The sequence below is a fragment of the Nipponia nippon genome, unplaced genomic scaffold (assembly GCF_047370975.1).
Source record: "Nipponia nippon isolate SJK-2023a ecotype South Korea unplaced genomic scaffold, ASM4737097v1 scaffold_16, whole genome shotgun sequence".
Lineage (NCBI taxonomy): Eukaryota > Metazoa > Chordata > Aves > Pelecaniformes > Threskiornithidae > Nipponia > Nipponia nippon.
Genome location: NW_028262332.1, coordinates 1,594,768 through 1,620,005, shown reverse-complemented (window position 1 = coordinate 1,620,005; position 25,238 = coordinate 1,594,768). Strand labels below are relative to the sequence as shown.

At 53.9% G+C, this 25,238-nt stretch overlaps 1 protein-coding gene across 10 annotated transcripts in view; it reads left to right on the top strand.

Moving 5' to 3' along the window:
• RGS3 (regulator of G protein signaling 3) overlaps positions 1-25,238 on the top strand; it is an 88,497-nt gene that overhangs the window by 49,566 nt on the left and 13,693 nt on the right. For all 10 annotated transcript variants that reach the window (XM_087752882.1, XM_087752881.1, XM_087752880.1 and 7 more), the window contains one exon: positions 11,735-11,857. In XM_087752882.1, coding sequence (XP_087609008.1) covers positions 11,735-11,857 — 123 coding nt within the window. The remainder of the gene's footprint in view (positions 1-11,734; positions 11,858-25,238) is intronic.

Sequence of the window (25,238 nt, the reverse complement as noted above, 5' to 3'; positions counted from 1 at the left end):
AGGGGCTTAAATGGCTCTCGCAGCTCTGGTGGTTGAGATTTGTGACATCCATTGAGGTTGGAGTGTAGTAGTTGTATAGAACATGTGGAACATCTGCTTTCCTACGTGCATGCTCCCCATCAGAGGACCAGGGTACAGTAGGTCTGGACCAGCCACACTTAGGGGATTCTGCAAACCTCTTCTTGTTCCTCTTGTCCACACGGGTTGTTTTGGAGCAGGTTGTGAGTGGGAGCTCCCCGACCTGTGGTGACCATCAGGTCTGCCACATGCCTGTACCCCAGGAGTGGCTGCTCACACCCTGCGCTGTGCCAGCCCATAGCTTTCAGGTGACATCGGGGCAGCCTCTGGCTCAAAGATGGCACCCAGCCGAGCAGGACGTGCCCCGTGCCACCCCTTCCCTCCCAGACCCCACGGGGTTGCTTCGAGGCTGCTGGTCTGCACCGAGCTGGGGAGATCAGGCTGATGTGAGATGCGAGGCAGGTGGTTTGGCTGGGTTTTTCCTACAAGGAAGGGAGAAGGCGGGTTTTTTTTTTTTGTGTGCGCCGTGAGCGCGTAGCATAGATAAAACCAGCTGGCTTCAACGTTAAGGTGACAGTGCTCTTCCAGCCATAAGTCTCGCCAGATTTTCCAGCAGCAGGCAGTTTTGGTTCAAAAGGGGAAGCTGAAGTGCAGAGAAGGGGACATGCCTGTGAGTCAGCAGCGAGCCAGAGCAGGACGGTGCCTTCCCAACTTCCCCACGGCTGCTCTTCTGGGAAACGGTGACCTGCAAGTCACAACCCTGAGAGCCACGTGAAGCAGGCGACCAGGCTGCAAAAGACATGGGCTGGCGATTAAAGCATGAGAGCAGAAACTTCTCACTCTTACAGTGTGGGGGTTGTGTGGCTCAATGAACTGTCCTTGGTGGAGGTAGACCTCAGGCGAAAAGAGACGGGCTGCTCTTAAATGATGGGATGCTGTCGTGGGAGCCAGCCTGGGAGCATTTAAGCATCTTCTTCCTGCAGAGAAGCTAAGAAGAGAGTCACCTTCAGGTCATCCCTCTTTTCTTCTTTGCATTCACTTTTGGGAGCAAAGCTTTAGTTACAGGGTTGTGGGGGTGTCACTGGGAGGTTTTAAGTCTTGGCAGCCCGCGGGAGGGAGGGGACGGTCCCCGTCCAAGGCATTCCTGCAGGCTGGCTGGGCACAGAGGCATTGCGAGGGGCTTGGATGCCTCACTGGGCTGGTGGGAGCATCAGTTTGTGGTGTTAAGGTTATTTTTGCAGCACGGTGGATTCAAGGCACGGCCTGCTGTCATGGAAAGCTGGGATTCAGGCCCACTGAAGTGGCACTCTCGTGTTGCAGCAGCATGTGGGGCTGTGGGGGACCAGCCCAGTGTGGCTCTCCCCATTGCCTGATGGATGGGGCGTCCACTGGGTGCCATGCTCCTGGCTATGTGACCTTCTTTTGCCCTGGCGAAAGGCTCAGCCTCCTTCCCGACTGTGGGAACGAGAAGGTTTCCCCCTGCAAGGGTGGCTTGCCACGGAGAGGGGCTGGCTCTGCTTTGGGGCCATGCTCAGGCTGCCGGGAGTGGGGGTGGAGGGAGGCTCGGGAGGGCACCTCTAGCAGGGTGCTGGCACTGGCACACTCCTGGCACCCTCGGGGTCCCAGCGATCGGGTGCAGCAGTGCCCTGTGCCTGGGTCCTGCTGGCAGACGCGGCTGCCCTGCTGCCCACCCCTGCGACTGCTTGTGGCAGCTAGAAAGCTTTCTGTAAGGATGCATAAGGGAAGGATGCTTGTGTGGATGTGGCTTTTTTGTCCCATGTTACTCGGAGGGGTCTCTCCCCCTCCTGATCTGCTCCTGTCCTGCTCTTCGCAGCAAGTGCTCCATCCCTGGGCTTGTCAGCCACGCTTTACCCTACCGGGAGCCTTTTGCTGGCTCAGCTCTGCCGGCTGGTCCTCTCTGGCGTGCAGGTGATGGGTCTGGGGGGTTTGGTGGTCTCATCTGAGCTCTTCTGTCACCGTGACGTGGGCAGACACATCTGTTGCACTCCCATGATAGGGTCTGGGAGCTTGGTAGAAACTCTTGTACTGCTGTTTCTTACCCACAAATCATTTGCAATGAGCAGTAATGTAGTTAGTGCTGCTGTGAGTTGAAAGGGAGCCCACAGGGCTGGGCTGACGTTGTGTTTGCTGCAGGAATGGCTCTTTGCCGAGGCCTGCTGTCTCCTACTCCTTCTCATCTGGAAGGTTTGTGAGTAATGTTCTGACCCAAAAGGTTGCATTTTTGCATTAGGATCTGGTGTGATCCAAAATAAAAGTATGTTTCAGTGTCTGAGTTGCTTAATTTATTTTAAACAAGAAGGAAAATTCCAACCTTGAGGGAAACTGGAGTGTCATAAAAAGGCTCCTGCTAGCCATCCTGTCTAATTGTGTGCAAATAAATCACACCACAGAGTTTAAATCCTGTACATTATGATTATTTACAGTCAGATGGCGACCACTAATCTTTATAGCTCGGTGTACGTTACAGCAGAAGGGGTGTTTATTTTACAGGCTCTTCAGTGTGTGAATTGCAGTGCTTGGAGGTCCCGAGTGCAGGTGGCCCTGATCCTGGTGGGGCACGTGGCCTCCTGGAAGGGAAGGGCTAAATATAGGTTGGTGGTGGAAAGAATGCAGAAATAGAGGAAGGTTCTCCACTGAGCTGTCCATTCTTGGTGGGTTTGTTCCTTGTGGTGGTCATGGGGTGGCTGCGATAGATTTTGGACATGATTTTGGAAGTGAAGGTGGTACCTTTTGATCTGAGGAATACTATGTATATCTGGAAGCTTGTCTAATTTTTCTGTTTGCCAACTGGTATGTGAAAAAGTACTACCAATGTATTCAAACCTGGTCCAGCCTATGTTTCATTTCAGTATTTTAAACGCAAATGAAACACTTTAAAGTCAGTTGAACAGACCTCACCTGTGAAAGCTTTGGGCTGATTCGGTGTGGACCCGTGTTTCTGCACCCTAGAGATTGTGGAGTGTGGAAGTTTGGCCCCGTTTCCCCCCGCCCGCATGCCATTCCCGGCAGGGCACATACACCCCCTGTGATGACATGTGTAAGACCTGTCAGAAAAAAAAAAAACATTTACTGCATGGTGGGAATCGGGAACCTCACGGGGAGCCAGTCCAGAGACGTGAATGTGGTCCAGGGCTGTATTCACACCCTTCCCTGCTCCGGAAATATCCTACTGATAGGAAACTGCAGATCAGTGTTTTATTGCATTGTTAGAAGTTTTTGATTCGAACCCAACATATTCAGACCAAATTGACTTGAAATTAAATAACTCTAAGTTTTTTTTTCATTTGAAAAACACTAGCAAAATTGATCTTTTTCTCTGGAAGTTTTCATCTGCAGACACCAGAGTTTCTCTTGGGAAACTGCTCCAACAGAAAATCTTTTCAGTAACAGCTTCTTGGTCTGCTGCGATGAGCACACTTACAGGCCCAAGCAAATTAACGCTGCGGATCTGTGCTTGGTCTTGTTTTCCCTTGGAGATGTGCATCCTAACTCTGCGTGGGAGATCCTCTAGACAAGTGTCAGAGAAATGACAGTGTCCCCCCTTGTCCCCCCACCCCGTGCCCTGGCTCTCTGCGGACACATCCCTGCGCTCATAGGCTCCCCCATGGGCACTGTTGCTGTTTGCATCCTCGAGCTGTGTCCTGGCTGCTAGCAAGGGAACACTTGGAACAAATGTTCTTTAAACTGGACCACAACTGTAGTGAGGGGCAATATTGTAGCTTGTATAAATGTGCTTAACTCCATAGTCTTCACTGCAGATGTCCCAGCTTGGTCCATAGGAGAATTAATTTCCCAAAGCGTTGTTACTCCCAGGACGGAGCATGACTAATTTAATGCCCTTAGGGATGTGACATTGCCCATTTCTGTCCTGCAGGGAAAGAGCAAGGAGGTTCCCGTCTCCATACAGGGAATCTGAATGCTGGAGAAGCAGTTTACTGATGGTACAGAGGACTTTAAGGCTCAGGGACATGCTGTGACGTGGCAGATATTATACACCTGGGTCATTTTAAAGTCAGCTGTTCTGCACGTGTCATCAGAAGAGTTTGCAAGGAGCTTTTCTGGGCACTGTCCTGGCAGAGCTAGAGGACACTTAGGCAGATGGTCTGGTGATAGACAAAAGGGCAAAAGGGCTGGCCAAGGGGTGACATCAAACCTACGCAACCAAGTGAACAGCTAAGGTGAATTTGTTTAGTAAAGAACTTTAAAAGTAATTATTAATGCAAGAGAGATAAAGCGTACAGATGGAGCACAACTAGAGCAGACATCCTCACAAGCATGGGGCTTGATATGACACAACACTTGGCCTGAAAACCTAGAAAGACAGGAAATTGCTGTGGTGCTTAATAAATAGTTAAAAACTCTGGTCTGAAACCTCAGCTCTGTGAGCATTGCTCTGCCAGGGAGGGCTTGGGAAGCCTGGCTCTTGCTTAATTGCAAACAGTCATCAGTGACATGGTAGAAAAGAGCAAATCATGCCTGATAAAGTGTGCATATGACTCAAAATTTGGGGAAGTAGGGGATGATAAGGAGGATAGTTCAGTGACAGAGCAGTGGAGGTTCGTTGTTAAGGTGGGTGAAAGCTGATTACATGTTTTCACATGATCGTGGGGAAAAGAGAACTGTACACACAGGTCTGTGAGGGTCAGAAGTGACTGATAAAAGCCTGTTGGGGGAAGGATAATCAGCAGCCATGAGCTCCTGCAGCAGAAAGATGGCATCAGTAATGATAAAAGTTCAGGATTCAGTCAACTTTCCCATTCCTTTGTTCTCTGACTCCAAAGTGATAGCCAGAAGACTTGCATTTTGGGTTGAATTTGTTTCCAGCTGACATGAGATGGTTTTGGCAGGGGACCAAAGCAAAGGAAGTTGTTCCCCTTTTCCTTTTCCCCAGCATTAAGGAGGACCTGGTGCCCTGGGTTGGGCTCTGCTGTTGTGATTTCCCCCCCATCCCAGTTACTCCGCTCCCTGGCGGGGCTTGAGCAGCCTGCAAGACGTCTGATCCCTCCTTTTCAAATGCTCCATCTGTACTTTTTGTTCTTGAATACAAGAAAATACCCACAAAATGCAATGACAAAAGGGCCAGTTTAGAGACATGAGCTCAGAAAACCTCAAGGCTGCGAATGAGACACGGAGCCAAGAGCTGTGCCCAGCTCTGACCCCAGAGCAGCCCTGGCCAAGGGGCACAGTCTGCGAGCCCCCAGCACAACTCGCTGCAGGGGGGTTTCACCACAAAAAAGAGCAGTGATTTAGGAGTCCTTCAGCCTTGCCTGAACACAAAATGCTGAATTTTGTGCCGTGACGGTCACCCTGCAGATGCCAGAGCACTGTAGGGTGGAGGTGTAGTAGGTTTTAAATTCCTGGTAAGAGAAAATCAGGTGTCAGCTGGGATTGGGTGCTGTGTGCAGGGTGGGAGAAGGTAGAAGAGGTGAGTGTTTGTCTGTGAAGTGGACTATGTGCTCTGTTGAAATTGTATCTCAATTTCCCCTACTTCGTAATAGGAAAAAGAGATGATGTTTGTCAGATTTGTGGGCTGTTATTTGTCAGATGGGCTTCTTGTACTGCAGTAAGGTGAGAGATCCTCTGGGCTGTGGTGGAAAGGGCACCGCAGCCAAGGCTAGAAGTGTCGGGATCGGTTATACCCAAGGACTTCAAGTAGAGAAAATCTAGATGTGCTCCTTGCTGCCTGCTCTCACTAGTTTTATCACAGGAATTTAAAGCATGAGAGATGAAGTGTATTCCTCTGCCTTCCCCTTCCCGCTCCCAGGCCTTTTCAGCATAAGGGGGTAGTCCATCTCCTCCAGCCGCTCTGCCAGTGGTGGTCAGGAGATGTTACCAAATGAAAGATCCTTTCCTGCTCTCTGATATTTCCTCTGCTTCCTGCGTGTCTCGCAAGCAGCGGCTCATTTCTGGGATGCCAGAGAGGTTCCCCAAGCGGGGCTGTGTCCTGCGCTGCTGCGCACCGGTGTGCATCGCCTCGAGTCACACAGCCCATGCAAAAGCTGGATGCTCAATCTGCGCAGGCTGAATCCCTCTGCCATGTCACACCTACGGCAACAGCTTAGCTCTTTCCTGGATAGAGGTTTCCATTTTCCTCCATCCAAAGGACAGCGGGCCCCAGCCACTGGATTTCTTTGTGCGTGATGCCAAGAAGACCGAGCCGCAGCCTGAACCGCAGGTGCGGTGAGATAACGTCAGACCAAGGCTGCCAACATTTTGGGAAGTGCTTCTGAAGGATGTTGTGATGTGAACCCATGTACCCCATGGGTTTGCCCCAAATGCCAAGGCATTCCTGAAATGCAGCCCTACCCAGCATCCCCATGACATGCCCCAAATTTCAACTGCAACTGAAATGTTCATCTGCTTCAAGCCAGTGCTCTGCTGGTATAAACCTGAAGCCAGAGCATGCAAAGCGATGGCTGTGGGGCTGGTGTCAAGCTGCTCCTCTGTGCAGACAGATCCCTGGGCTCTGTCTCCTCTGCCAGTGCCCATTTACCTGGGTTGGATGATGTGGAGTGACACTAGTAGCAGAAGTCCTGGGTTGGCATGACCCATGGCCTGGGCTGTACCTCTCTTTGGGCAGAGCAGGGAGGGCTTCTGTCCCTGCTGGAGAAACAGATAAACAGGGGCACTCTGCTTCCCTGGCTTTGTGAATCTTTACACAGTTCACCCTGAATCTGAGTTTTGAGATGACCACAAAATGTGCTTTTTGGAGCAGAAGTTCTTAATTTTTTTCTCCAGCTTTAATCCTGTGGTCACATTTCCCAGATGTTGGCAAAAAGAAGAGCTGATATGATGTGGTTACGGTACTGGAGAGATTTTAAAAAGGCCCAGGCAGCAGTGGGTAATTTTGGAGGGGAACTGCTGTTCCCTGGGGCTGGCTGCAGAGGCTGGAGCTTGCTTTCTTTGGGGCTGTGCTGGGGGAAGAGGGACGGACAGCTCTGGGGCTGTGTTTGCAGCGGGTGGGTGAGCTCAGTGTTGCTGTTGCTGGGGCTGCTCAGCTCTGAGCCCTTGCACCTGAGAGGAAAGGGTGTTTGCAGAATGGGAAGGTAGTGGACCTGTTCTCTGTTTGCCAGAGTGGTGTTTGCGTGGGGAACGCCATGCCTGGCTAGTCTCAGGGCTGGGGATTCCTGTGAAGGCTGTTATCTGATGAGCCACTTAAGGACAACCTGCTGGTCTGCAAAAACAGACCAAGCCCTGTGTCCTTGTTGGCTGCTCCGAAGTGAGTGGAAGAGGTTCTTCAGGCTGGCTTTTCCTTCTGGAGGCTTAGCATCCTCCAGGCTGTGCCATGATGCATGGCTCCTCCGTCTTCTCCCTCCTTAGCAGCAGCATCTAAGTGCAACAGGGTCTGACCGGCCTGGGGTGAGCTGGAGCCACTGGTGGCTCTGCACCATGAAGCAGCAGGTCCACTTTTCTGTCTTGGTGCCTCTCCTGATCCATGGGTGTCTGTAGGACAATGAAAACCAATTTCCTAAGAGCCAGCCCTTGGTGTCACAAGGAAGGATGGGCACATCTATCCTTCACCTTCATCTATAGAGCCTCCCTGGCCTGAAAACAAGCCACACAGCAACGAGCCACGCTTCTCAGCACAGATTGCTGTGCCCTGCAAACAGCAGCTCCATGAACATCAAGCACCCACAAGATCCTGCCACCTTTTGGTCCTCCCAGCTTTCAATAGGGCCCCTGCTGTTACTGCCCGTGTTTGTTTTTTGGGCACCAGCAGTGTGCCCAGTAGTCAAAAAACCACAGGAAGAGACGTGGTCCCCCATGGCCCCCCCAGCACAGCTTAGCACGGGAGCAAACTGAACTTTCTCATCAGACCTAGCTCTGTGGGTCATGAAATAACCAGCCAGCAGTTGCCCATGTTTTGTGCACAGGATATTCCCAGGGCTTGCTGTTTCGCCGGTGGAAGGTTTGCTCTGCCATTTAAAAGCTATTGTAGTCTGGAGCCCGTTTCCGAGGTACTTCCCCTCTGGGATCTCTGCTGGGTTTGGCTACGGACCAACACTCTGAACGTTCGAGGCCAGGGGCCGGGCAGAGCTGAGCTGGGCTGCGAGCCCCGTCCCTGAACCGCTCTGCCATAAACCCTGCAGAGGAGAGGAGCCTGGGAAAAGGAGCAGAAGCGCATCCCCCTGATCTGCGGGGGAAACATCCACCCAAGGACCTGACCGACCCCTGGGAGCATGTCTGCTGGGGGAGGCTGCAGGGAGATGGGAACAGCCCCAGGCTAGGCTGGCTGCTGAATTCAAGGCTTTGGAGGTGTCAGGCTGAGTCTGGTTCGTTGTTATTATAATATCTTAGCTTTGCAGTGTCATGCAGAGCCACATTTGTGTACCAGATGCTGTTGTGCTCGGTACTGCACAGAGGGGCATGTCTGCAGCATGGGATATTGGTGTGTAGGGTCTGGGGGCCCTTCCTGGGATATGGTGCCGTTCTCCGGGAGGTCCTCGGCTGATTGATGGGCTGCAGAGCCAACAGTCCTTCTTCGGTTGGTGTCTGCTGGGGTAACCAGGAGCTCTGCCTGGCCAGACCCCTCCCCTGTCATCTCCCTGTGCTCCTGGGTGCTATGGGGCTGGGGCTCAGCCTGGGGGAGTACCTGCAGGGGTGAGCTTTTCCCATGGAGCAAAAGGGAGCTTTTTCTGCTGTAACAGGGCCCATCTGGGGCTTGCGTTGGCTAGTCTGGGTCCTCCTCTGCAATACGTGGCCTGTGTTTTCCTCCTGCTCTCCTATGGGCAGCACTGGTGTGGGGTCCGGTGCTGCTGCAGGGTCCAGTCAGAGCTGCGGGCTCAGCGGAGGCTCCCGCGCCAGCCGGCATGCAACACCTGCAATAACATGTTTTTCAAAATGCTGGGGTGAAGGCAGTCAGAAAGCAACTGGCAGCCACTTCAGTCGCTCGCTTTATCTGGTCGCAAACGCCCCCTTCACGCCATCTGCATCCTCCTTTCCCAGCACTGTGAGATTAAACCCTGTTTTCTCTTTGTAAATATTGGCAGGCAAAGTGGCAGCCTCCCTGAATGAAAACAATAGCGGGGAGGCCGGTTCCCAGAGCGAGCCCTGAGCGAGGCAGCGTGCACAGGGCACAGCGCAGCCCTGGCGTTAGCTGACCTCCCTGCTCCAGCCTCCCCAGTGCGCAGCAGTGCTGAGCTGGGCAGCTCGGTCCCCTGGCAGGGGCTGGGCTCCAGGGACACGTGCCACTGGTAGAGCTTTATCCCATATAAAGGTCAGTCCTTCACATCTGGCTGGATCCCAAAGGACTCTGCAAGCAGGATCCTGTGCTTTAGAGGCAGCTGGAGGTGCTCAGCCCCTGTGGGTTGGGCTGGCTCTTTCCTCAGCACAGTTGCATGTTATTTGAGGGGAGCAGGTTGATGGAAGAGGGAGAAACAGAGCTCTTCCTTTGGGGAATGTGTGTTGGAGTGGTTAAATATCACTGTGAAGGGATAAAGTGCTGAGATCTCGCTGCTGTAGCGCAGAAATTATAGTGAAATATGTACAGATTGCATAAATGTAATTTTGGCTGTTCACGTCCTCCCTCAGCCTTGCCCAGGACACACATCGGGGTGGTTAACTTTCTCCTCTGCCTTTTGGACCAGAGGGCAATCTCCTCTCCTAGCTTTAATATTCCCAGGTGGCTGGGGCCGGGGAGTCTCGCCAGCTCGCTGAGGCTGAGCGGGAGGGAGAGGGGCACTTTGCTCTCAACAGCCAGTGTAGGCTGAGCATCACTTTATGCTAAATTCAATCAAAGAGATGGGGACCGTAATTGAATCAGCAAGGGGCTGCAGAGCAGGGGTAGGTGAGCTGTGCATCCATCACGAGCAAGGGGATATGAGACGTCTTTGGAATTGCTTTAAGCCTCACGCCGAGGGAATTGCAGAAGCTCGGTAGGATGGGAGTGCGTAGTAGTTACAGCATCAATGTGGGCACTGGATTCCTTGCAGCTGCACTGATGTCTTTTAGGCTGTGCTGAATCCTTGCTATCATTCACTTCTGGCCCCCAGCGTGGGGCAGGGAAATGCCAGCCCGGATTTCCAGCCCAGCAGATTGGTGCCTGTCCTCTTCTCTGAATGCAGGAACAATTTGGTGCTTTCGTAGGGACGAGTGGATATCACGGTGGTACAGCCTGGCAATCTGCTGGCATGGGACTGGGAGAGACTGAGACATCTGGGATGGGAAAGAGCACTGTGACACTCTGGGGGATGCCCAGAGCATCGCTGCAACTCGGGACCTGGGGGGCAAGGGGGAGCCCCGCCACCTTGTGTCCCTGAATCACAAACCTCTGTTCCATTGTGGTAGGGCTCGCTAAGGCTAAGCACGCATCTTCAACGTTTAAGCCTGTTTCTGCTGTAGGAATAGATGTGGTGATGTCCAGACATAAGAAAGATCAAATCTCTTTCCTGGAAGTCTCCTTGGTGGGGCAAAGGATTGAAGTAGGGATCTCTTTTTCTAGAGGTGACGTGGGAGGTTGGTTTATTTACTGCTTTAATAGGGATTTTGGATTAAACATGCATGAATTAGCATCCAATGAAAACAGCGTTTTAAATGGTGTGACTAAAAAGCATTTCCCCTTTTGGTTGTGTTATGTCTCTGGAGTCACAAAGCTGCGAGTTCCTTAGTTCTCTCTGGCCTTTCTGGGAAAAACAGGCTAGCGGAGACCTGCCCTTCTGGAAGGAAATCCTAGGGGGAAATGAAAGGCCTATTTCATCCCTTTAGTGGAAGACACTTTTTTTCTTCGCAGTTCTGTCCTAAAGTTCTGCCTTTTTTTTTTTTTTTTTTTTTCCCCCACCTTTTCAAATCTGGCCACAGAAGGAAATGATCCAGCCATGGGCATTTCTGGACTCTTTTTAAAGTGAGACCTGCAAAATCCCAGTGAGCAGCAAATGTTACTAATGCTTAATTTTTATCACAAGAAATGAGCAGTTTAAGGGCTGGGAGACACTTGCCGAGAGAACTTCATCAGAAGGTTTCTTAAATGAGTGGGATTTGGCCCAAAGAAAACATGTCAAAGAGGAATAGGTCCATATCAAGAGGGGTGCGTGCAGGGAAGGGACTAGGGCACGAGGGGAGGTGGGCAGGCTCTGAGGCTCAAGGTGGGGCTCGGCTGGGGTGAATTCCCATCGTGTCTCTCAATTCCTTCCTCGCTGCATGCTGCTCACAGACAGTGCAGGACCAGAGCGGGAGCGTCATCCTCAAAACAACCCCTGGTGCATGCTCTAAGTAAGGAGCAGACCAGGCGAGGCTGGTCTGGAGCTTCTCCTGAGGTCTGCCTTCCTCCCTGCCCCACCCAGCCCAAAGGCGCTTGTTTTCATCAGTTCACGCTATGGCGCCTCATTAATGTTTCTGTACAGCAAAGAGCAACTTCCACCCTCCAAATTAGCTTAATAGACATGTTTCCACTGTGGTGGCGCAGGGTGCAGAATTGCTGGTGCTCTGCCCGTGCGTTACAACTCCCGCTTACTAAAGCAAAAGTCTGCTGCTCTGCACCGCAGCAGCCTTTTACCCTCTGTCTGGAGGAGACTTCACTGTGAAGCTGATTTCCAATCTATTTTTTTGTGCCCATAGCGGGGGACACTGGTGCGAGCTCTCCCGTTATACTTACATTCATCTGATACAGTCTGTTGGAAGCAAGTAGTTTGCAAACAAAGCCAGGGCCTGCGACACACAGCTAATGACCTTCTCTCTGCCTGTGTTTCCTTTACGTCAGAAGTCAGAGTGCTTATTAAGTTTGGAGGCTTACTCCCAGGAGCAGAAGAAGAGGATCTGCTGGTGTCTGGCTGAGAACATCACCAAGCAGCAACATCCGGCGTCAGCTCCTACGGAGAACAAGGTAAGCGACCCGTGGGGGAGCTCGAAAACCCCGCTCGGAGCATCGCGGGGCTCTGCCTGCGGCAGGGGCTTTGCTCCAGTGACACTCCTGCCAGGCGAGCTGCTCCAGAGGCTGGTGTTTTGCCAGGTGAGGAGCAAGTTTGTATTCAGGCACTGCTGCATCCGCAGCTTCCCGCCCTGCTCGGGGAAGCAGTTATTCCATTTGCATCTGCTGACCCGAGTTGAGGCAGACTCCAGCGAGCAGGCTGCTTCTGACGCCTCCCAGCATCTGTATTTGGACAGCTGAGGCCGTGCAACCCGGTGTACGGCTTTTTCCGTGAGCTCGGCTCTAGGGCAGGACTGAATGCAGAGGGTTCAGGCTGTGATCTCTGGGTCCTGATTAAAAGGCCGAGGTCATGGGAGCAGTGGTGCGAAGATGTGTTTCTGTGCACTCAGATGGGCTCAAGTGTTTGATCTGAACCCCAGAGATGGCCTCAAAGCACAGAAAGGTCATTTGATGAGTGCTTTTTTTCGTACCTAGCAAGGCAGCACCAGCTCGTTTCCCACACTGAAGAGCTTCAGTCTGGCCCGAGAGTGTTGTCTCAGCAGTGCTGGCAAGAGAAATGTGTGCATGGAGGGATTTGAAGCACTGCTGGGCACACCTGCCCTGCATGGATGTAGTTAACATCTCCCGTCTGCCTGGCTTTGGGGCTGGAGCTGCCACTGAGGAGTTGCCTGGCATGGTGGCAATCTCTGCTGGAGTCATCTCGTCCCCTGGGGATTGGGTTTGGACTGTTGGTGGGTGACCCACTACCGCTCTGGGAGAAGAGAAACACACTGTGCTGAGTGTTTAAAGAGTGTTAAGTGAGGCAGATGAGGATCTCGGGGGTAAAACCGCTCCTTGGCTGGTGCGTGGCGGTGGAGCAGCTCCTGCTCCACGTTGACGTGTGGATACAGCTTTGGTGCGTGGTCTGGTCTGGCTCGAAGGCAGGCGACTCACTCTCGCTGTACGTGTGGGCAAAAGCAGGAGCAGGCGGCCGCGCTGCTGCCCAGATCTGGAGGCAGAGCGACATGGCTTTTACTCTGCAGCATCCCAAACTGGGTCAGCACAAACATCTCCACAGGAGACAGAGCCTCCAGATTCCTTTTCCTGCATGTTTCAGGCATACTAAAATAGCAACAACATACAAAGCCTGAGAACATAGTTACCAACCAAACCTCTAGAAATGCAAATAGCCCAGGGCAGCTAATGCAATGAGGTGACAACACTCTGCCGTGTCTCTTGTTTCCCTGCGATGCATTCAGCTGGTACAACACAGTGCCCGGGCAGGGGGTCCCAGGTGGCTTGGCATGGAGGGGATGCATGTGATGGGGCTGCTGCTGGGGGCTTGGCATGGCTCTGCTCTCGCCTGGGTGAGATCCAGCCACGGGCTGGGGGATCCTCCGGGGTGAAGCTGTGCAGGGACATGGTCAGATCTGAGCATCTCAAATAGATCCTAAAAGGGGGGGATCTTGGCGGCTCTCCATCGTGACACGTGCTCTGGGACCGTTTGGGTTTTCGGGTGATATTGCTGCTTGCTCTCCCCACCCCAGACTCTGTGTTCGTGGCAGGGTGTGGGATTTTGGCTCTCTGCTAGACTTACAAGCCCTGTGGCTCAGAGAAAAGCCCTATAGAGTGTCTGCTCCCCACGTTGCTGAAGGAGCCTGGCTACTGAACAGGTGAAAAAATACTTTAGAAGACAACACAAGCCTTTCTAAGGCTTTTCTGTGCCTCAGTAGCCAAGGGGGTGCTCCTGGGTGCATTGGAGAGCCAGTGTGGGCCCTCCAAGGTTGTGACAAGGGGGTTTTGTCTCAGCTTGCCAAAGCTGATGGAAATCCTGCTGGTGGGGTATGGGGCCGGCGGGAAGAAAAGGAGCATGGGAACAACCACCAGGCACTTAATTGAGTTCATAGCACCATTTCTCATCCCAGCAAGGTATAAACTGCCCAGGCTGCAATTTGAAAGCAAACCTGATCCTGAAGTGCAAGAAGGAGCAGCGTGAGGAAGGGGGAGCAGCCCCGCGTGAGGCTGCAGCTCCCGAGTGGGGAGGCGACGATGCTTGGTGGGCATGCAGGCTTGGAGCAGGCTGGGCTGTGGGCAGAAGCCCGACACGGGCGAGCTGTGGTTGGGGCTGCTGTGACCAGTCTGCACTGCAGCTGGTTTGTCAGGCAGACATCCCCAGGGATGCCGGTGCAGCGGGAGGCAGGAGCTGGGAAAAACAGTTGCTTTTTGCAAGGGAGAAGTGATCCATTAACTTTGCTAGTTGCTTACAAGTCATTTGATACTAGGGCTATTTAAGGAAACAGGACAGCGTCTGTGCTCTGTGAACAGACAAATTAAACTGGAAATATCAGCCTCTGCATGGCTGGTTTCTGCTCCAAACAGGAATCTGATTTGCAAGGCCTTCAAAACTGCTCCAACTTGGCAGGAGGCAGCTCATCTCGCTGCGGCCGGAGCCCAGACGAGGCTCTGTGGGCTTTGCTGTGTGACGGGAGCGAAGGGCCGGCATAGCCTCGGTGCCAGGCAGAGATGTGCTGTGTGCCAGCTGTGCACTGCAGTTGGAGAAAGGGACACTGTCTGAGCAGAGAGTGTCTCCCCAGCAGCCTCTGCGAGCTGGGAATGGCTCTCCCTTCAACATGCTAATGCTGCTGTTGATGCTGTCCCTGAGCCTTTCCCAGAACAGATGGCTTGCAACGGGGCAGAAGATCCCCAGCGGGACGGTCACATCTGGAAAGGAGGGGCTGGACTGGTTGAACTGGTGGAGGAAAGTTGCATGGTGCCAACTTCTTAGAGCTGTGGGAAATCAGACAAACTTCACTGAGTGATGAACCCATCCTGCCGGCTGCAGCAAGTCACAGGAGTTGTTCTGTAGTTATTTTCTCCACCTGCAAAGCCTTCCCCACTCTTGTCCTCGGGTCCGGGTCTGCCCTGGGAGGCTGCTCCCTGCCCCTTCGCTGTGCTGAGCAAGGATCTGTAAAACACAAAACCAGGGTGACCCAGCTTGGCGACAAACATCCCCAAATGAGGAGGAGTGGAGCCTGGAGGTGGGCTGGGGCTAGTGAGGAACCACAGTGGCGACAATGTGATTACAGCGAGAGCAGCTTTATGAATTAATTGAGTTAGCGAGGCTGCCTCCTTGGGCCGAATAATGACCATCTGCGCAGAGCACAGTGCTTTGTTTAACCTTGCATCGCTGCACTGGTCCTGTTTCCAGCCTGGCTCCATGATGAATTGCATTAGCATGATTGAAGAGATGGCAAACTGCAGAGCAGGGGCAGGGACAAGGCGCCAGGGGCTGGAGCTGCTCCAGCTGGTTTGGCTACCAGGGAAAAGATTAGTAGCACAACACCCTGCTTATAACGAACCTGCTCTGACCATCTGATTCTCACTGCTTGTTTCTTTGTGTCTTCCACACTCAGAACGGCTGATTACTCTTCCTTCTGACTCCGTGACCTGAGATTGCCTCGGAGATGATGGCTGGCTGTATCTGAAAGATGTAGATTATCCTTAAGCTAAATAATTATGGACACTTTGTGGTGTGGACTTTGGGCCATGGGAGTCCAGGACGGGCGCTCCCCTTGTTTTCCACGGGAGGTGGTGGATCCTCAGCACTTTTCAAAGCCCGGCTGCCAGTCTCTCTCCCATGGCTGCTGACGGTGCGAGCAGGCGTGGACTGATCCTGCACCCCAACCCTTCCTGGCAGCGCTGGCTCCGGTGCTGGGAATGAGCTGGCGGGTGCGCGGCTGGGAGGGACCAGCCGGCCCCTTCCTGGCCGTTCCTCTGGTCAGGAAGGGCAGGGCTGTTTCTCTCACTATTTACAGCGTGCTTGACAAGTGCAAGTAAATGTGCTGTCAACAAGAGCAAACAGCGTGTAATCGAGGGATGATTGAAACCAGGGCCGGAGCGGTGGCGCAGGGAGGGCTCTGCGGAGGGCTGCCGTGGCGGAGCTGCAGGTGGAGGGGTGGCCGTGCTGACCCGCGCGCTGGCCCCAGCGCCTGCAGCATGGGGAAGGGTGAGCATGGGTGACCCCTCTCCTGTCCCATGCCCTGCCTCCTCTTCCTTGCCGCGAGCACCCTGGCGCGCCCCAGGCACCCACATCCCTTTGCAATCCCTGTTCCCCGGCACCTCACTGCCTTCAGCAACACCCTTTCTCTTTACACTGGGTCATCTCCCAGACCTTCCTTTGGATAGTGGCCATGTACACCCTTCAGCTGGCACAGCTGGGGTGACCATGACAAACACTTGAGTTGGGGACAAGTGGGGTGAATCTCTCTCTCTCTGACTGTGGCATTTCACTCAGCGGCAGTGCAGTCAGGGCATGATTGTCTATTTGATGGGGAAGGAGGGGAGGAATTTGCACCTTCTTGCTTTGTTTTAGGCCCAAAGTCCTTCCATTTTGGGCTGGGAACCTGCTGCATGGTCTGTGTCAGCTCTGCTCCAGAGGGTCCTGCTCACCTGCTGCTGTGGGGCAGACTGGGCAGGGCACGGCCAAGGGTGCAGGGAACCTGGAGCTTCGTCAGAGCCTGCTTTTCTTCCACAACGCCAATGTGAGAGGCTGGGCAGGGCTAAGCACATCACAACAGCACCCCGAGGGCCAGCCTGGCCCGGCCACACACCCTCCCAGCGTTTATGCTGTCAGGGTGCTCAAACAGAGGAGAAAACCTTGAGGTTTATTCTGCCCCAATAAGGGTTAAAGCATCAGCTGGGAGTACTTACAAGCCAGGTTACAAAACTAAAGCAAATAAATGTGGTGTTCCACACCAGCGAGCACAGCCCAGCTCTCGCCCTGGGCCGGAAAAACTTGTTGCTAAGGTCAGCCAAAGGCTGCTTCAGTAACACTGTGAATTCAGGAGGCTGCGGGACCGGGGACACTGTCCCCATGTGAGTCAGGCTCCAGTTCAGCTCCATCCATATCTGGAGGAAACTGTCCCTGCCAGAGGTCCCTGTGCCATCAGAGCGAACGGGACCCTTGAATTCATGCTGGTCACCTCGATGCACAGTGACACATGGATCTCACCCTCGGCACCCGACAGGCTAAGAGAAGGACAACATGTTGACTTTAATTCAGCCAGGACAGGAGTTGAAGAGGTAGCAGTGTGAAGCAGGCTGCAAACACAAAAGAAGTAGATGCAGTTTGAGCTACCCCAGATCGAACCATACTAAGCCATATTCTTGCTGGGTTTGTAGCCCTCTATCATGGGAACAGGCCCCAAACGCAAGCAGGGCATCGAAGGCTATGTGGGGGGATTTTACAGCTCCCTGTGAGGCTTCAAAGCACGTCTTAAACATCCCGTAATGAATTTAGGGACCCTCTTTATGCAGTAGCCTGACTGTTAGCTCTCTGCAGTGCTGGTGAGCCTGGATGAGTGCTGAGGGGTCCTGAGGCTGATCCTTCACCCTGTCATTCCCTTCTTGCACATCAGTTGGCTTCCAGTCCTAAGAGAAAGGACAGGGTGCAAAGCCCAGGAAGGCTGGGATTCACCTGGCTGTTCACGTGGGGCTGGATGGGGTGCTGGGTCTGGGTACTGGGCTTTTTAGCATCTCTCCCAGCACCAAGCCCTGGCTGCATCAAGCTCGGTTTCCAGCGCTGCCAGCTCTTGGTGCTGGCCCAGGTGGCATGGAGGTGCCTGTGGTTGCCAGCCCAGGACAGCCGCTTGCTTGGCCTCAGTGCCGCTGGCTCATGGGCTCCCAAGGCATGTGTGTGGCAGGCATGAGCGGGGAGGGGCGACCGAGCAGATGGGCCAGCTGAGAGCCGCAGCTCTGGCTCTATTTGTTCGTTTGCTTAGCTGGACTCCGAAGCCATTAGGAAAGCAGACCTCTCCCCTCCGGCAAACACCACCGGCTCCTGTTTCTCTGGCGCTGTGCGATGCTCTCCCGGCCACGTCCAGCGGCACCAATGATCCTTCCCGCACCCTCCCCGAGCAGCAGGGCACAGTGGCATAGCGGGGACACAAGCAGCCGCCGGCAATTTCATCACGGCCAGAGGCATTTTTAAACCCTTGAAGGTCTGTTTCTTGTGAATCCCCAGAAGGGCTGGTAAGAGCGAGTGTGCTGGCAGGAGTGGCGCCAGCAGCCCCAGGGGGGTTGAGCGGTGTTGAGATCATTTGCATGGGGTGGTCAAAGGCACAGACTAAGTGGGTCAAGCCAGCGCTGCTGTGATTTAAGGAAGGCGCTGGAAGTGCTTTAATGCAGTGCTGCCTGCGAAGGGGGAACGATGCCTGTGCCAGGCAGGGCTGGCACCATCCGCTCGGCTGGAGCGCTCCTCTCCTGCGCCCAAATGACTCCTGTTTTGGGTAGGTGCTGATGCTTTTCCCTTCTAGTGTGGTGGGGGGCTGTGAGCGTGCGGTTGGGCAGGCTCTGAAGCCAAGTTCAAGTACCTCCTTGCAGAAGTTACTTGAACCCTGATTTCTTTGCAAAACCAAAGGATGTGTTTGAAATGCTGGGGGGGCTCTGGGTGGTGATGCCCAGAGCGGTGTGGGAGTGGGAGGCATGGCTTCATCGTGCCTGCCATGGGGTCCCCTAGCCCTCTGTGAGCCTTGGTGTCCTGCCCTGTAACAAGCACCTTCCTGACGGAGTGGCAGGGCAAGGCTTGACAACATGATTGCAGGAGGGTTGCATTTGGCTTTGGAGCCACCAGTGTTGGTTTTGGTAACATCTGGGATTCCTCCGTTCTGTGCATGGCTCCGGTCATGGCCGAGTTGGTGCCAGTCACAGGCAGAGCTGCTCTGCCAGGTCCTCTTCTCTTGGTGGTTGTGTCCTTACTGTGATCTGTGCCGGCCGCAGCAACAGCTTCCAGTGCCGACCTTGCGGTCCTGTTGTAAGTGATGTTGGGATGAGTCCTTCACAACGGCTCTGCAGTGGCTGAATGTATCAGCTCAGGCCCCTGCTGTCACCTCCCTCATCCTGCATGGGGGACCATGCTCTGCCCCTGCAGATAACATTGCAGAGATTCCCCCACCAGAGCAGCACCTTGTTTCCCCCGGCAGGGAAAGGATGCTGAGGGCTGTGGGCTGAGTGCTAATGACAGGATCTGCTCCTTCCTCCCCCTTTCCCACTCCTCTGCTTTTTTAGTGCCAGGGGTATTTATGACTCAGATGTCATCTTGCTAGCCTCCAGCACCGGGTCCCACCATGCTCACCCCGTGGAGCTGGGCTACCCAGGCTGAGGAGGTTTGCAGGCAGTAGCTGGTGCCTGGCTTGGGCAAACTGGAACTGCATTGCCAAAACGATGGACGCAGTGCAGTGGGTGTGTGCAGATTTGGATGGTGGCTGGGTCTGTTCCTGGCTGAGAGGGGCCAGAGACCCTGGGCTGGGGGTGCCCTGGTGACATCCCTGGGCTGCATGCCCATGTCCCACAGACCTGCAGCCAACCAGGTGGCCTCATGGAGGGATCAGGCACAAAACCCAGCGGGCCCAGCTCCCTTCGCCAGTGTGGGCAGGATAGGTGCTGACCAGAGCTGCCAGGGTGGCCGTGCTATGTTGCTGCTGTCAGTGAAGGCATCGTGTAGCTAAGCTCAGCTCCATGTCCAGTAAGACCAGGTGAGGGAGCTTTTACGTTACCTGTACCACTGCAAAGCTGCGGCTACCTGCAAGGAAGAGGAGGCAGCACATTTCCCCTGCTCCATCACAGGAGCATCCACAAGCCTGCAGCGGGCTGAGAGCAGGGGGACACATGTGCAGCTGCAGTTCCTGCTGGAGGAGAGCCAGGCACAGCTTGTCACCGCAGCAGCGAGGACCCATCAGCAAACAGTGGCTGTAGTGCAGATATAACCACCTGCAAACGGCTGTGCTCACACACGCCGTTGCGCTCTCTCTCTGTAGCCATCAGGGCAACTTGCCTGCCTCGGTCAATAAAGTGTAATACCAGGAGGAGACACATCCAGCCGAGGCAGTCAGGTTCCCAGCCCACTGTGTGTAGGGGTGTCACGAGAGGGCACTGGCCCTTGTAGGAGAAGAGAAGGGGCAGATGGTCACACGTAGGCTGTCCTCTGGATGGAGACCATACACCCTCCTGCGCATTTTTTCTCCCTCTCCCTGCCTGTTTGGGTAGAGCCACTTGTAGGGGATTGCAGTGCAGAGGGCAAAGCGCCACGCTGCAGAGCATCTCCCGCTTCAGAGCTGCCCCTTTTCCATAGAAAGTAGTTTGGGAAAAAAACCCAACCATGAACCTGCAGCAGTGTTTCATTTAGCAGGAGGCACCGGAATTGGTCTGCAGCTTGGTGTCGCTCGGGGGCAGGACAGGGCAGGAAAAGGGGGGCTGCAAAAGCGAACATGGTGCGTTTGAGGGTGATACATAGGTCTTCCTCAAGGCAGAGCGGTCATCCACTTTGATCAGCAGGTAATAGTGCCTCCAGGGATTGCTAGCAGAGCCATAAATAGCACGAGGGGCACGAGGGAGCGGTGTCTGGGAAAGGCTGGGGCGGCTTCAGCTGCTGCTTGACACAGACATTAATAACTGCAGAGGCAGAGCCGAGCGCGGCGCTAGCATCTGCCGAGCCGCAGCTGCGGGCACATGTCGAGGCCAGGGCTGCCGGAGGGAGATGCCGCTTGCTTGGCCCGTGCAGCTGGGATGCAACTGAGAGCCCGGATTTGGTAGGTCTTACTTTCTGAGTTTGCAGGCTGCGGGCTGCACCCTTTGCTGGGCAGGATCCGGCCGCAGGTTGAGGAAGGAGCGCAGTGCTGTCAGGAGCACTGATGTCCTTTTAGATCAAAGGCGTCTGCTCCGCTCCCCACGCTGGTCCTCCCGCACCCCTGTGCTGGGCTGGACCTTCCTGTCTCCTGGGGAACCTGTGGCTCCTGCCTGGCTTTGTTCACTGCCAGGCTGGGTTTGAAGAGTCAGTAATGAGCAGCACTGGGGGGGAACGAGGGGGCGTTTGTAGCGACGGGGACTTTTTGAGGTTCCCTTGCAAATTTGGGCTGCGTGTGGCTGTACCATCTGCATCGGCGGGCTCTTGCTGCAGGAGCGGCATTGCAGTGTGCTGACAACGTGGGCTTTCTGCTCCAGGGCTTTTGCAGCCTTTTGGAAACCCTCTGTTTACTGGCACTGGGGACAAACCAGTAAATTCAGCTCTTATCACTGAAATCAGAGCTGCGTGTGGGCTCATAGCCTCGGTGAAGATGGAGGGCACTGGGCATGGGACAGGCTGGGGTCCAAAGCCGGGACTGCCGTGGCAGCTGCAGTTCGGGGCTGGCACTTCAGGGCTGGCAGCTCGGTGCTGCGGTGGTAGCAATTCTACGTTAACTCCAGCTGCTCGGCTGAAGTACATGGTGTGGGGAGGTTTTGTCCTGGGTTGTTTGCTGACACACCTTCAGCAGCTGATCCCAAAACACGGGGTGCAAGCTACACCTGCAGACCAGGCTCCCTCCTGCACACCCTCCGCTACGGGTAAGGCTGCTGCCCTCGATTAAGCATCAACTCCTGTTTACTGCTGTTTTGCAGGGAGCAGAGTGGCTCTGGGGAGAGGTGCAGAGTGCAGCGTCAGGGCTGGGCGATACCCGGTCAGGGCCCGTTTGCAGAGCAATCAATTGGGGATGACGGTAATGGGGTAATGGGATTAGCACAGGCTACTGACATGGGATCATTTCCTCCCGCAGAGGAGGACTTCTCCTTCCAGGGCTCTGAAACGTTTCAAGCCCAGGGTTTTTTGGGTGGTACAAATGCTCACACCCGCACAATTATCTCATCAGAGGCATATATCTACCCTCGCCGCCCTGCCTCGGCGCACTGTTGGATCCTGCTGTTTGAGTTTACGCATCCACGCTTGCTTTTGCTGTTACACTAATTGCTCTGTATCAATTATTCATCGATTCAGTAACGAAGCAGGGAACGGATAGAAAACCCTGCTGTGCAATGAGCCCTTGGCTCTGGCTAGCCCCCCAGAGCTGCCGCGGCTCAAGGAGGGCAAGGAGTGGAGCTGCCCAGGGGATGCTCCTCGTGAGCACTTTCAAAATGACTCCCATGAAAATTTTCTCAAGTTTCGGTAGTTCTGCTTTGCGTTTCTGGCTTTGTTTTCTTCCTCTCAGCCCTGTGCTGTGTATGAGATGCTCCTTCCTGTAGCTGTGTGCTTACTTGGTCCTTAGTGGTCACTTTTTAAGTCTCAAGGTGCTTGTTATCGATGGTTTTGGTAGTGTTTCACAGGGCCAGTTAGAAGTTTCTGATCTGATGGATCTGGGCACAGTTTGTCCCATGCTAAGAACTGAAATTATAGTTTTTTTCTTCCACTTTAGGAAAAACCTACTTTGAAAACGTTGATGGTTCCCCAGTTGATGTAGACACTGTTTTCCGTGCATCCCATCTGCCCTGGGGAGGGCTGTTACCTCCACACAGGGAACGCACCGCCATCAGTGCAGCTGGCTGCATCCTCCCCAAAATCCCCCTGGAGAGGGACTTGGTCTCATTCCCATGGAGTTAAATGCTTTTGGGGACAGGTGAGCACCTTTGAGCAAAGGTAGATTTAAGGGCAGCAGGAGCCAGAGAGGTTCCTCCATGGGACTTATGGAGGATGGGGCTGCCAAGGTCTGGGGACAGCCCATGAGAGCCCCCTCCAGCAGTATCCTGGGAGGTCCATTAACTCCTCCCGGGGTGAGAGCACAGTGGGAGCAGCACGTCCTTCGCTCTCCTGCTCAGCTGGATATCCAACAGTGCGTTAACTGCAGGGACTTTCCAGCTTTTCCCAATCCCTGATTTTGGCTGAGGAGCTGCCTGCGTGCAGGGTGCTCCAGTTCTCCTAGGCGTCTTTAGCCCCATCTTCCCCAGTATTACTGCAAGAGAAAGATGTGCATTGCAAAACCTGAGCATCCACGTCAGGAGCCAGAAAAGGCTTAATTCAATTTTCTTGCGTCTAGCCTTTACTTGAGCCACAGCGGCTCCATGACTGCAAGGACCAGAGGTTTTGAAATAAGAAGCTGAGAGCCTCAGAAAAATCCCTGACCTCCCCAAGCTGGGGATTTAAGGGAATGCCAGATATCACGGCATTTCTGGCAGCGTGAGAGCTGGCAGCACTGGGGGAAGGCCAGTGCAGGCTTCAGCTCACAGCTGTGCCGTCTCTGTGGCCGGTGTTTTCCCAGCTGGAAGTCCCGGCCATGGACCACCAGAAAGGGCACATTATTTAAAAGAAATGCTGGAGAAGTCGAGGCCGTGCTGACAAACCCACATCTGTTCATTGAAATTTGCTTTGCTGGCATCAGAGCAGGAGCAATCAGAAAAAACTGATCAAATTACAGACCGAAGAGCAGAGGATTTGCAGTACTTCTCCCCTGTCTTGGTTTCAAGAAAGCTTTTGAGTCAGCAAGTGATGCCCAAAGGCAGAGGGAGTCCAGGCAGCGGGTTACAGGTGCAGAGACTGAGGATGCTGGAGCAGGCAGGGCAATGTTTGGCTTTTTTGGGATGTGTTGAGGCTTGTTCAATGGGGAAATCGATATTAGGGACTCTATTGCTGTTGCTCTGATCTCAGACCAATCATCCTCCTTCTCTAAAATTACCCCTGATAGCCATCCTGGGGCTTGGAGGCAGCTCTTTCTTCTACTTTCTCTTCCCCTTCTTGGGACACGCCGCCTTGGCCACTTAGTCTGAGATAGAAACTGAAACAGTGAAGTGCGAGGTCCTCCAGGGAGGATGTAGTAAAGGCCCTAGGCCATCCCAGCTCAGGGCAGGGAAACCCAGATGTTGAGGATGGGAAGACCAACATGTTGAGGACAGGGAGACCCAGATGTTGAGGATGGGAAGATGAAGATGCTGCGAACAGGGAAACCTGCATATTGAGGATAGGGACACCCATCAAGGTAAAGGTATTTCTATTCAATCTCCCCTCCGGTCCCTTTGGGCCAGGTTATAAGTTTTAATGTGGCAATGAACTCCTCCCCTTGCCCCTGCTCCAGCTTGGACTTATCCACAGACTGCAGTCCCTTAGGGGTTTACCTGCTCCAAGTGGAGCGTTATTGATGAGCCACTGTCTCTTCAGGGATATACCTGCTGCAGCATGGACTTATCCACAGCCACAGTCACTCTGTTCCAGCGTGGCCTTCTCCATGGGCCACAATGCCTTCAGAGATGTACCTGGTCCAGCATGGCCTTACCCACAGCCACAGTCCCTTCAGGAGTGAACCTGCTCCAGCGTGGCCTTACCCATGGCTGCGGTCCCTCCAGGGGTGTACCTGCTCTGTTGTGGGCTTATCCATGCCCACATGCTTTGAGGTGCTCCAGCATGACCTCATGCACAGCCACCGATGCTTCAAGGTGTACCTGCTGCAGCATGGACTTATCCACGTCCACAGATGCTTCGAGGTGTACCTTCTCCAGCGTGGACTTATCCTTGAGCCACAATCCCTTCAGAGGTACCTGCTGTGGCACAGACATGACCACAGCCACAGACGCTTCAAGATGTACCTGCTCTGGCGTGGACTCATCCACGGCCACAGACGCTTCGGGATGTCCTGCTCCCGCATGGACTCATCCACAGGTCACAGTCCCTTCGACTCGAGTTCACACCGGACGGAGTTCCAGCCTGTCCAGTACAGCAGCACAGAAACAGCAACGATGCCCTGGCCATCTGCCAGTCCAGGCTCACGGCCATTGCTGTTATCAAAATGTTCCCAAACACAGCAGAGTAAGATGATCAACAGCACAGCAAGCAGAAAAAGCAAAAGCAACCACTACTGAGCACTAGGCTCTAATATACAGTAAGGAAAGCAAGCCCCATGGCAAGAACAGAAGCCTGCATGTTAATAGCTAAACAGCAATAACAGCTATAGATTTGATCTAGCACATTCCAGTCAAACCTGTCGTTACCTCGAACCCTTCAAGCCCCACGTTGGGTGCCAAAAAGGACCATTGTGGTTTAACCCCAGCCGGCAACTAAGCCCCACTCAGCCGCTCGCTTACTCCCCCCCAGTGGGATGGGGGAGAGAATCAGAAGAGTAGAAGTGAGAAAACTCATGGGTTGAGATAAAGACGGTTTTAATAGGTAAAGGAAAAGCCGCACACGCAAGCAAAGCAAAATGAGGAATTAATTCGTTACTTCCCATGGGCAGGCAGGTGTTTAGCCATCACCAGGAAAGCAGGGCTCCATCACGCGTAACGGTGACTTGGGATGACAAATGCCATCACTCCGAACGTCCCCCCCTTCCTTCAGCTTTACATGCTGAGCAGGACGTCCTATGGTGTGGGACATCCCTTTGGTCAGTTGGGGTCAGCTGTCCCAGCTGTGTCCCCTCCCAGCTCCTTGTGCCCCCCAGCCTGCTCGCTGGTGGGGTGGGGTGAGAGGTAGAAAAGGCCTTGACCCTGTGTAAGCACTGCTCAGCAGTGCCGAAGCCATCCCTGGGTTATCAACCCTGTTTCCAGCACAAATCCAAAACACAGCCCCATA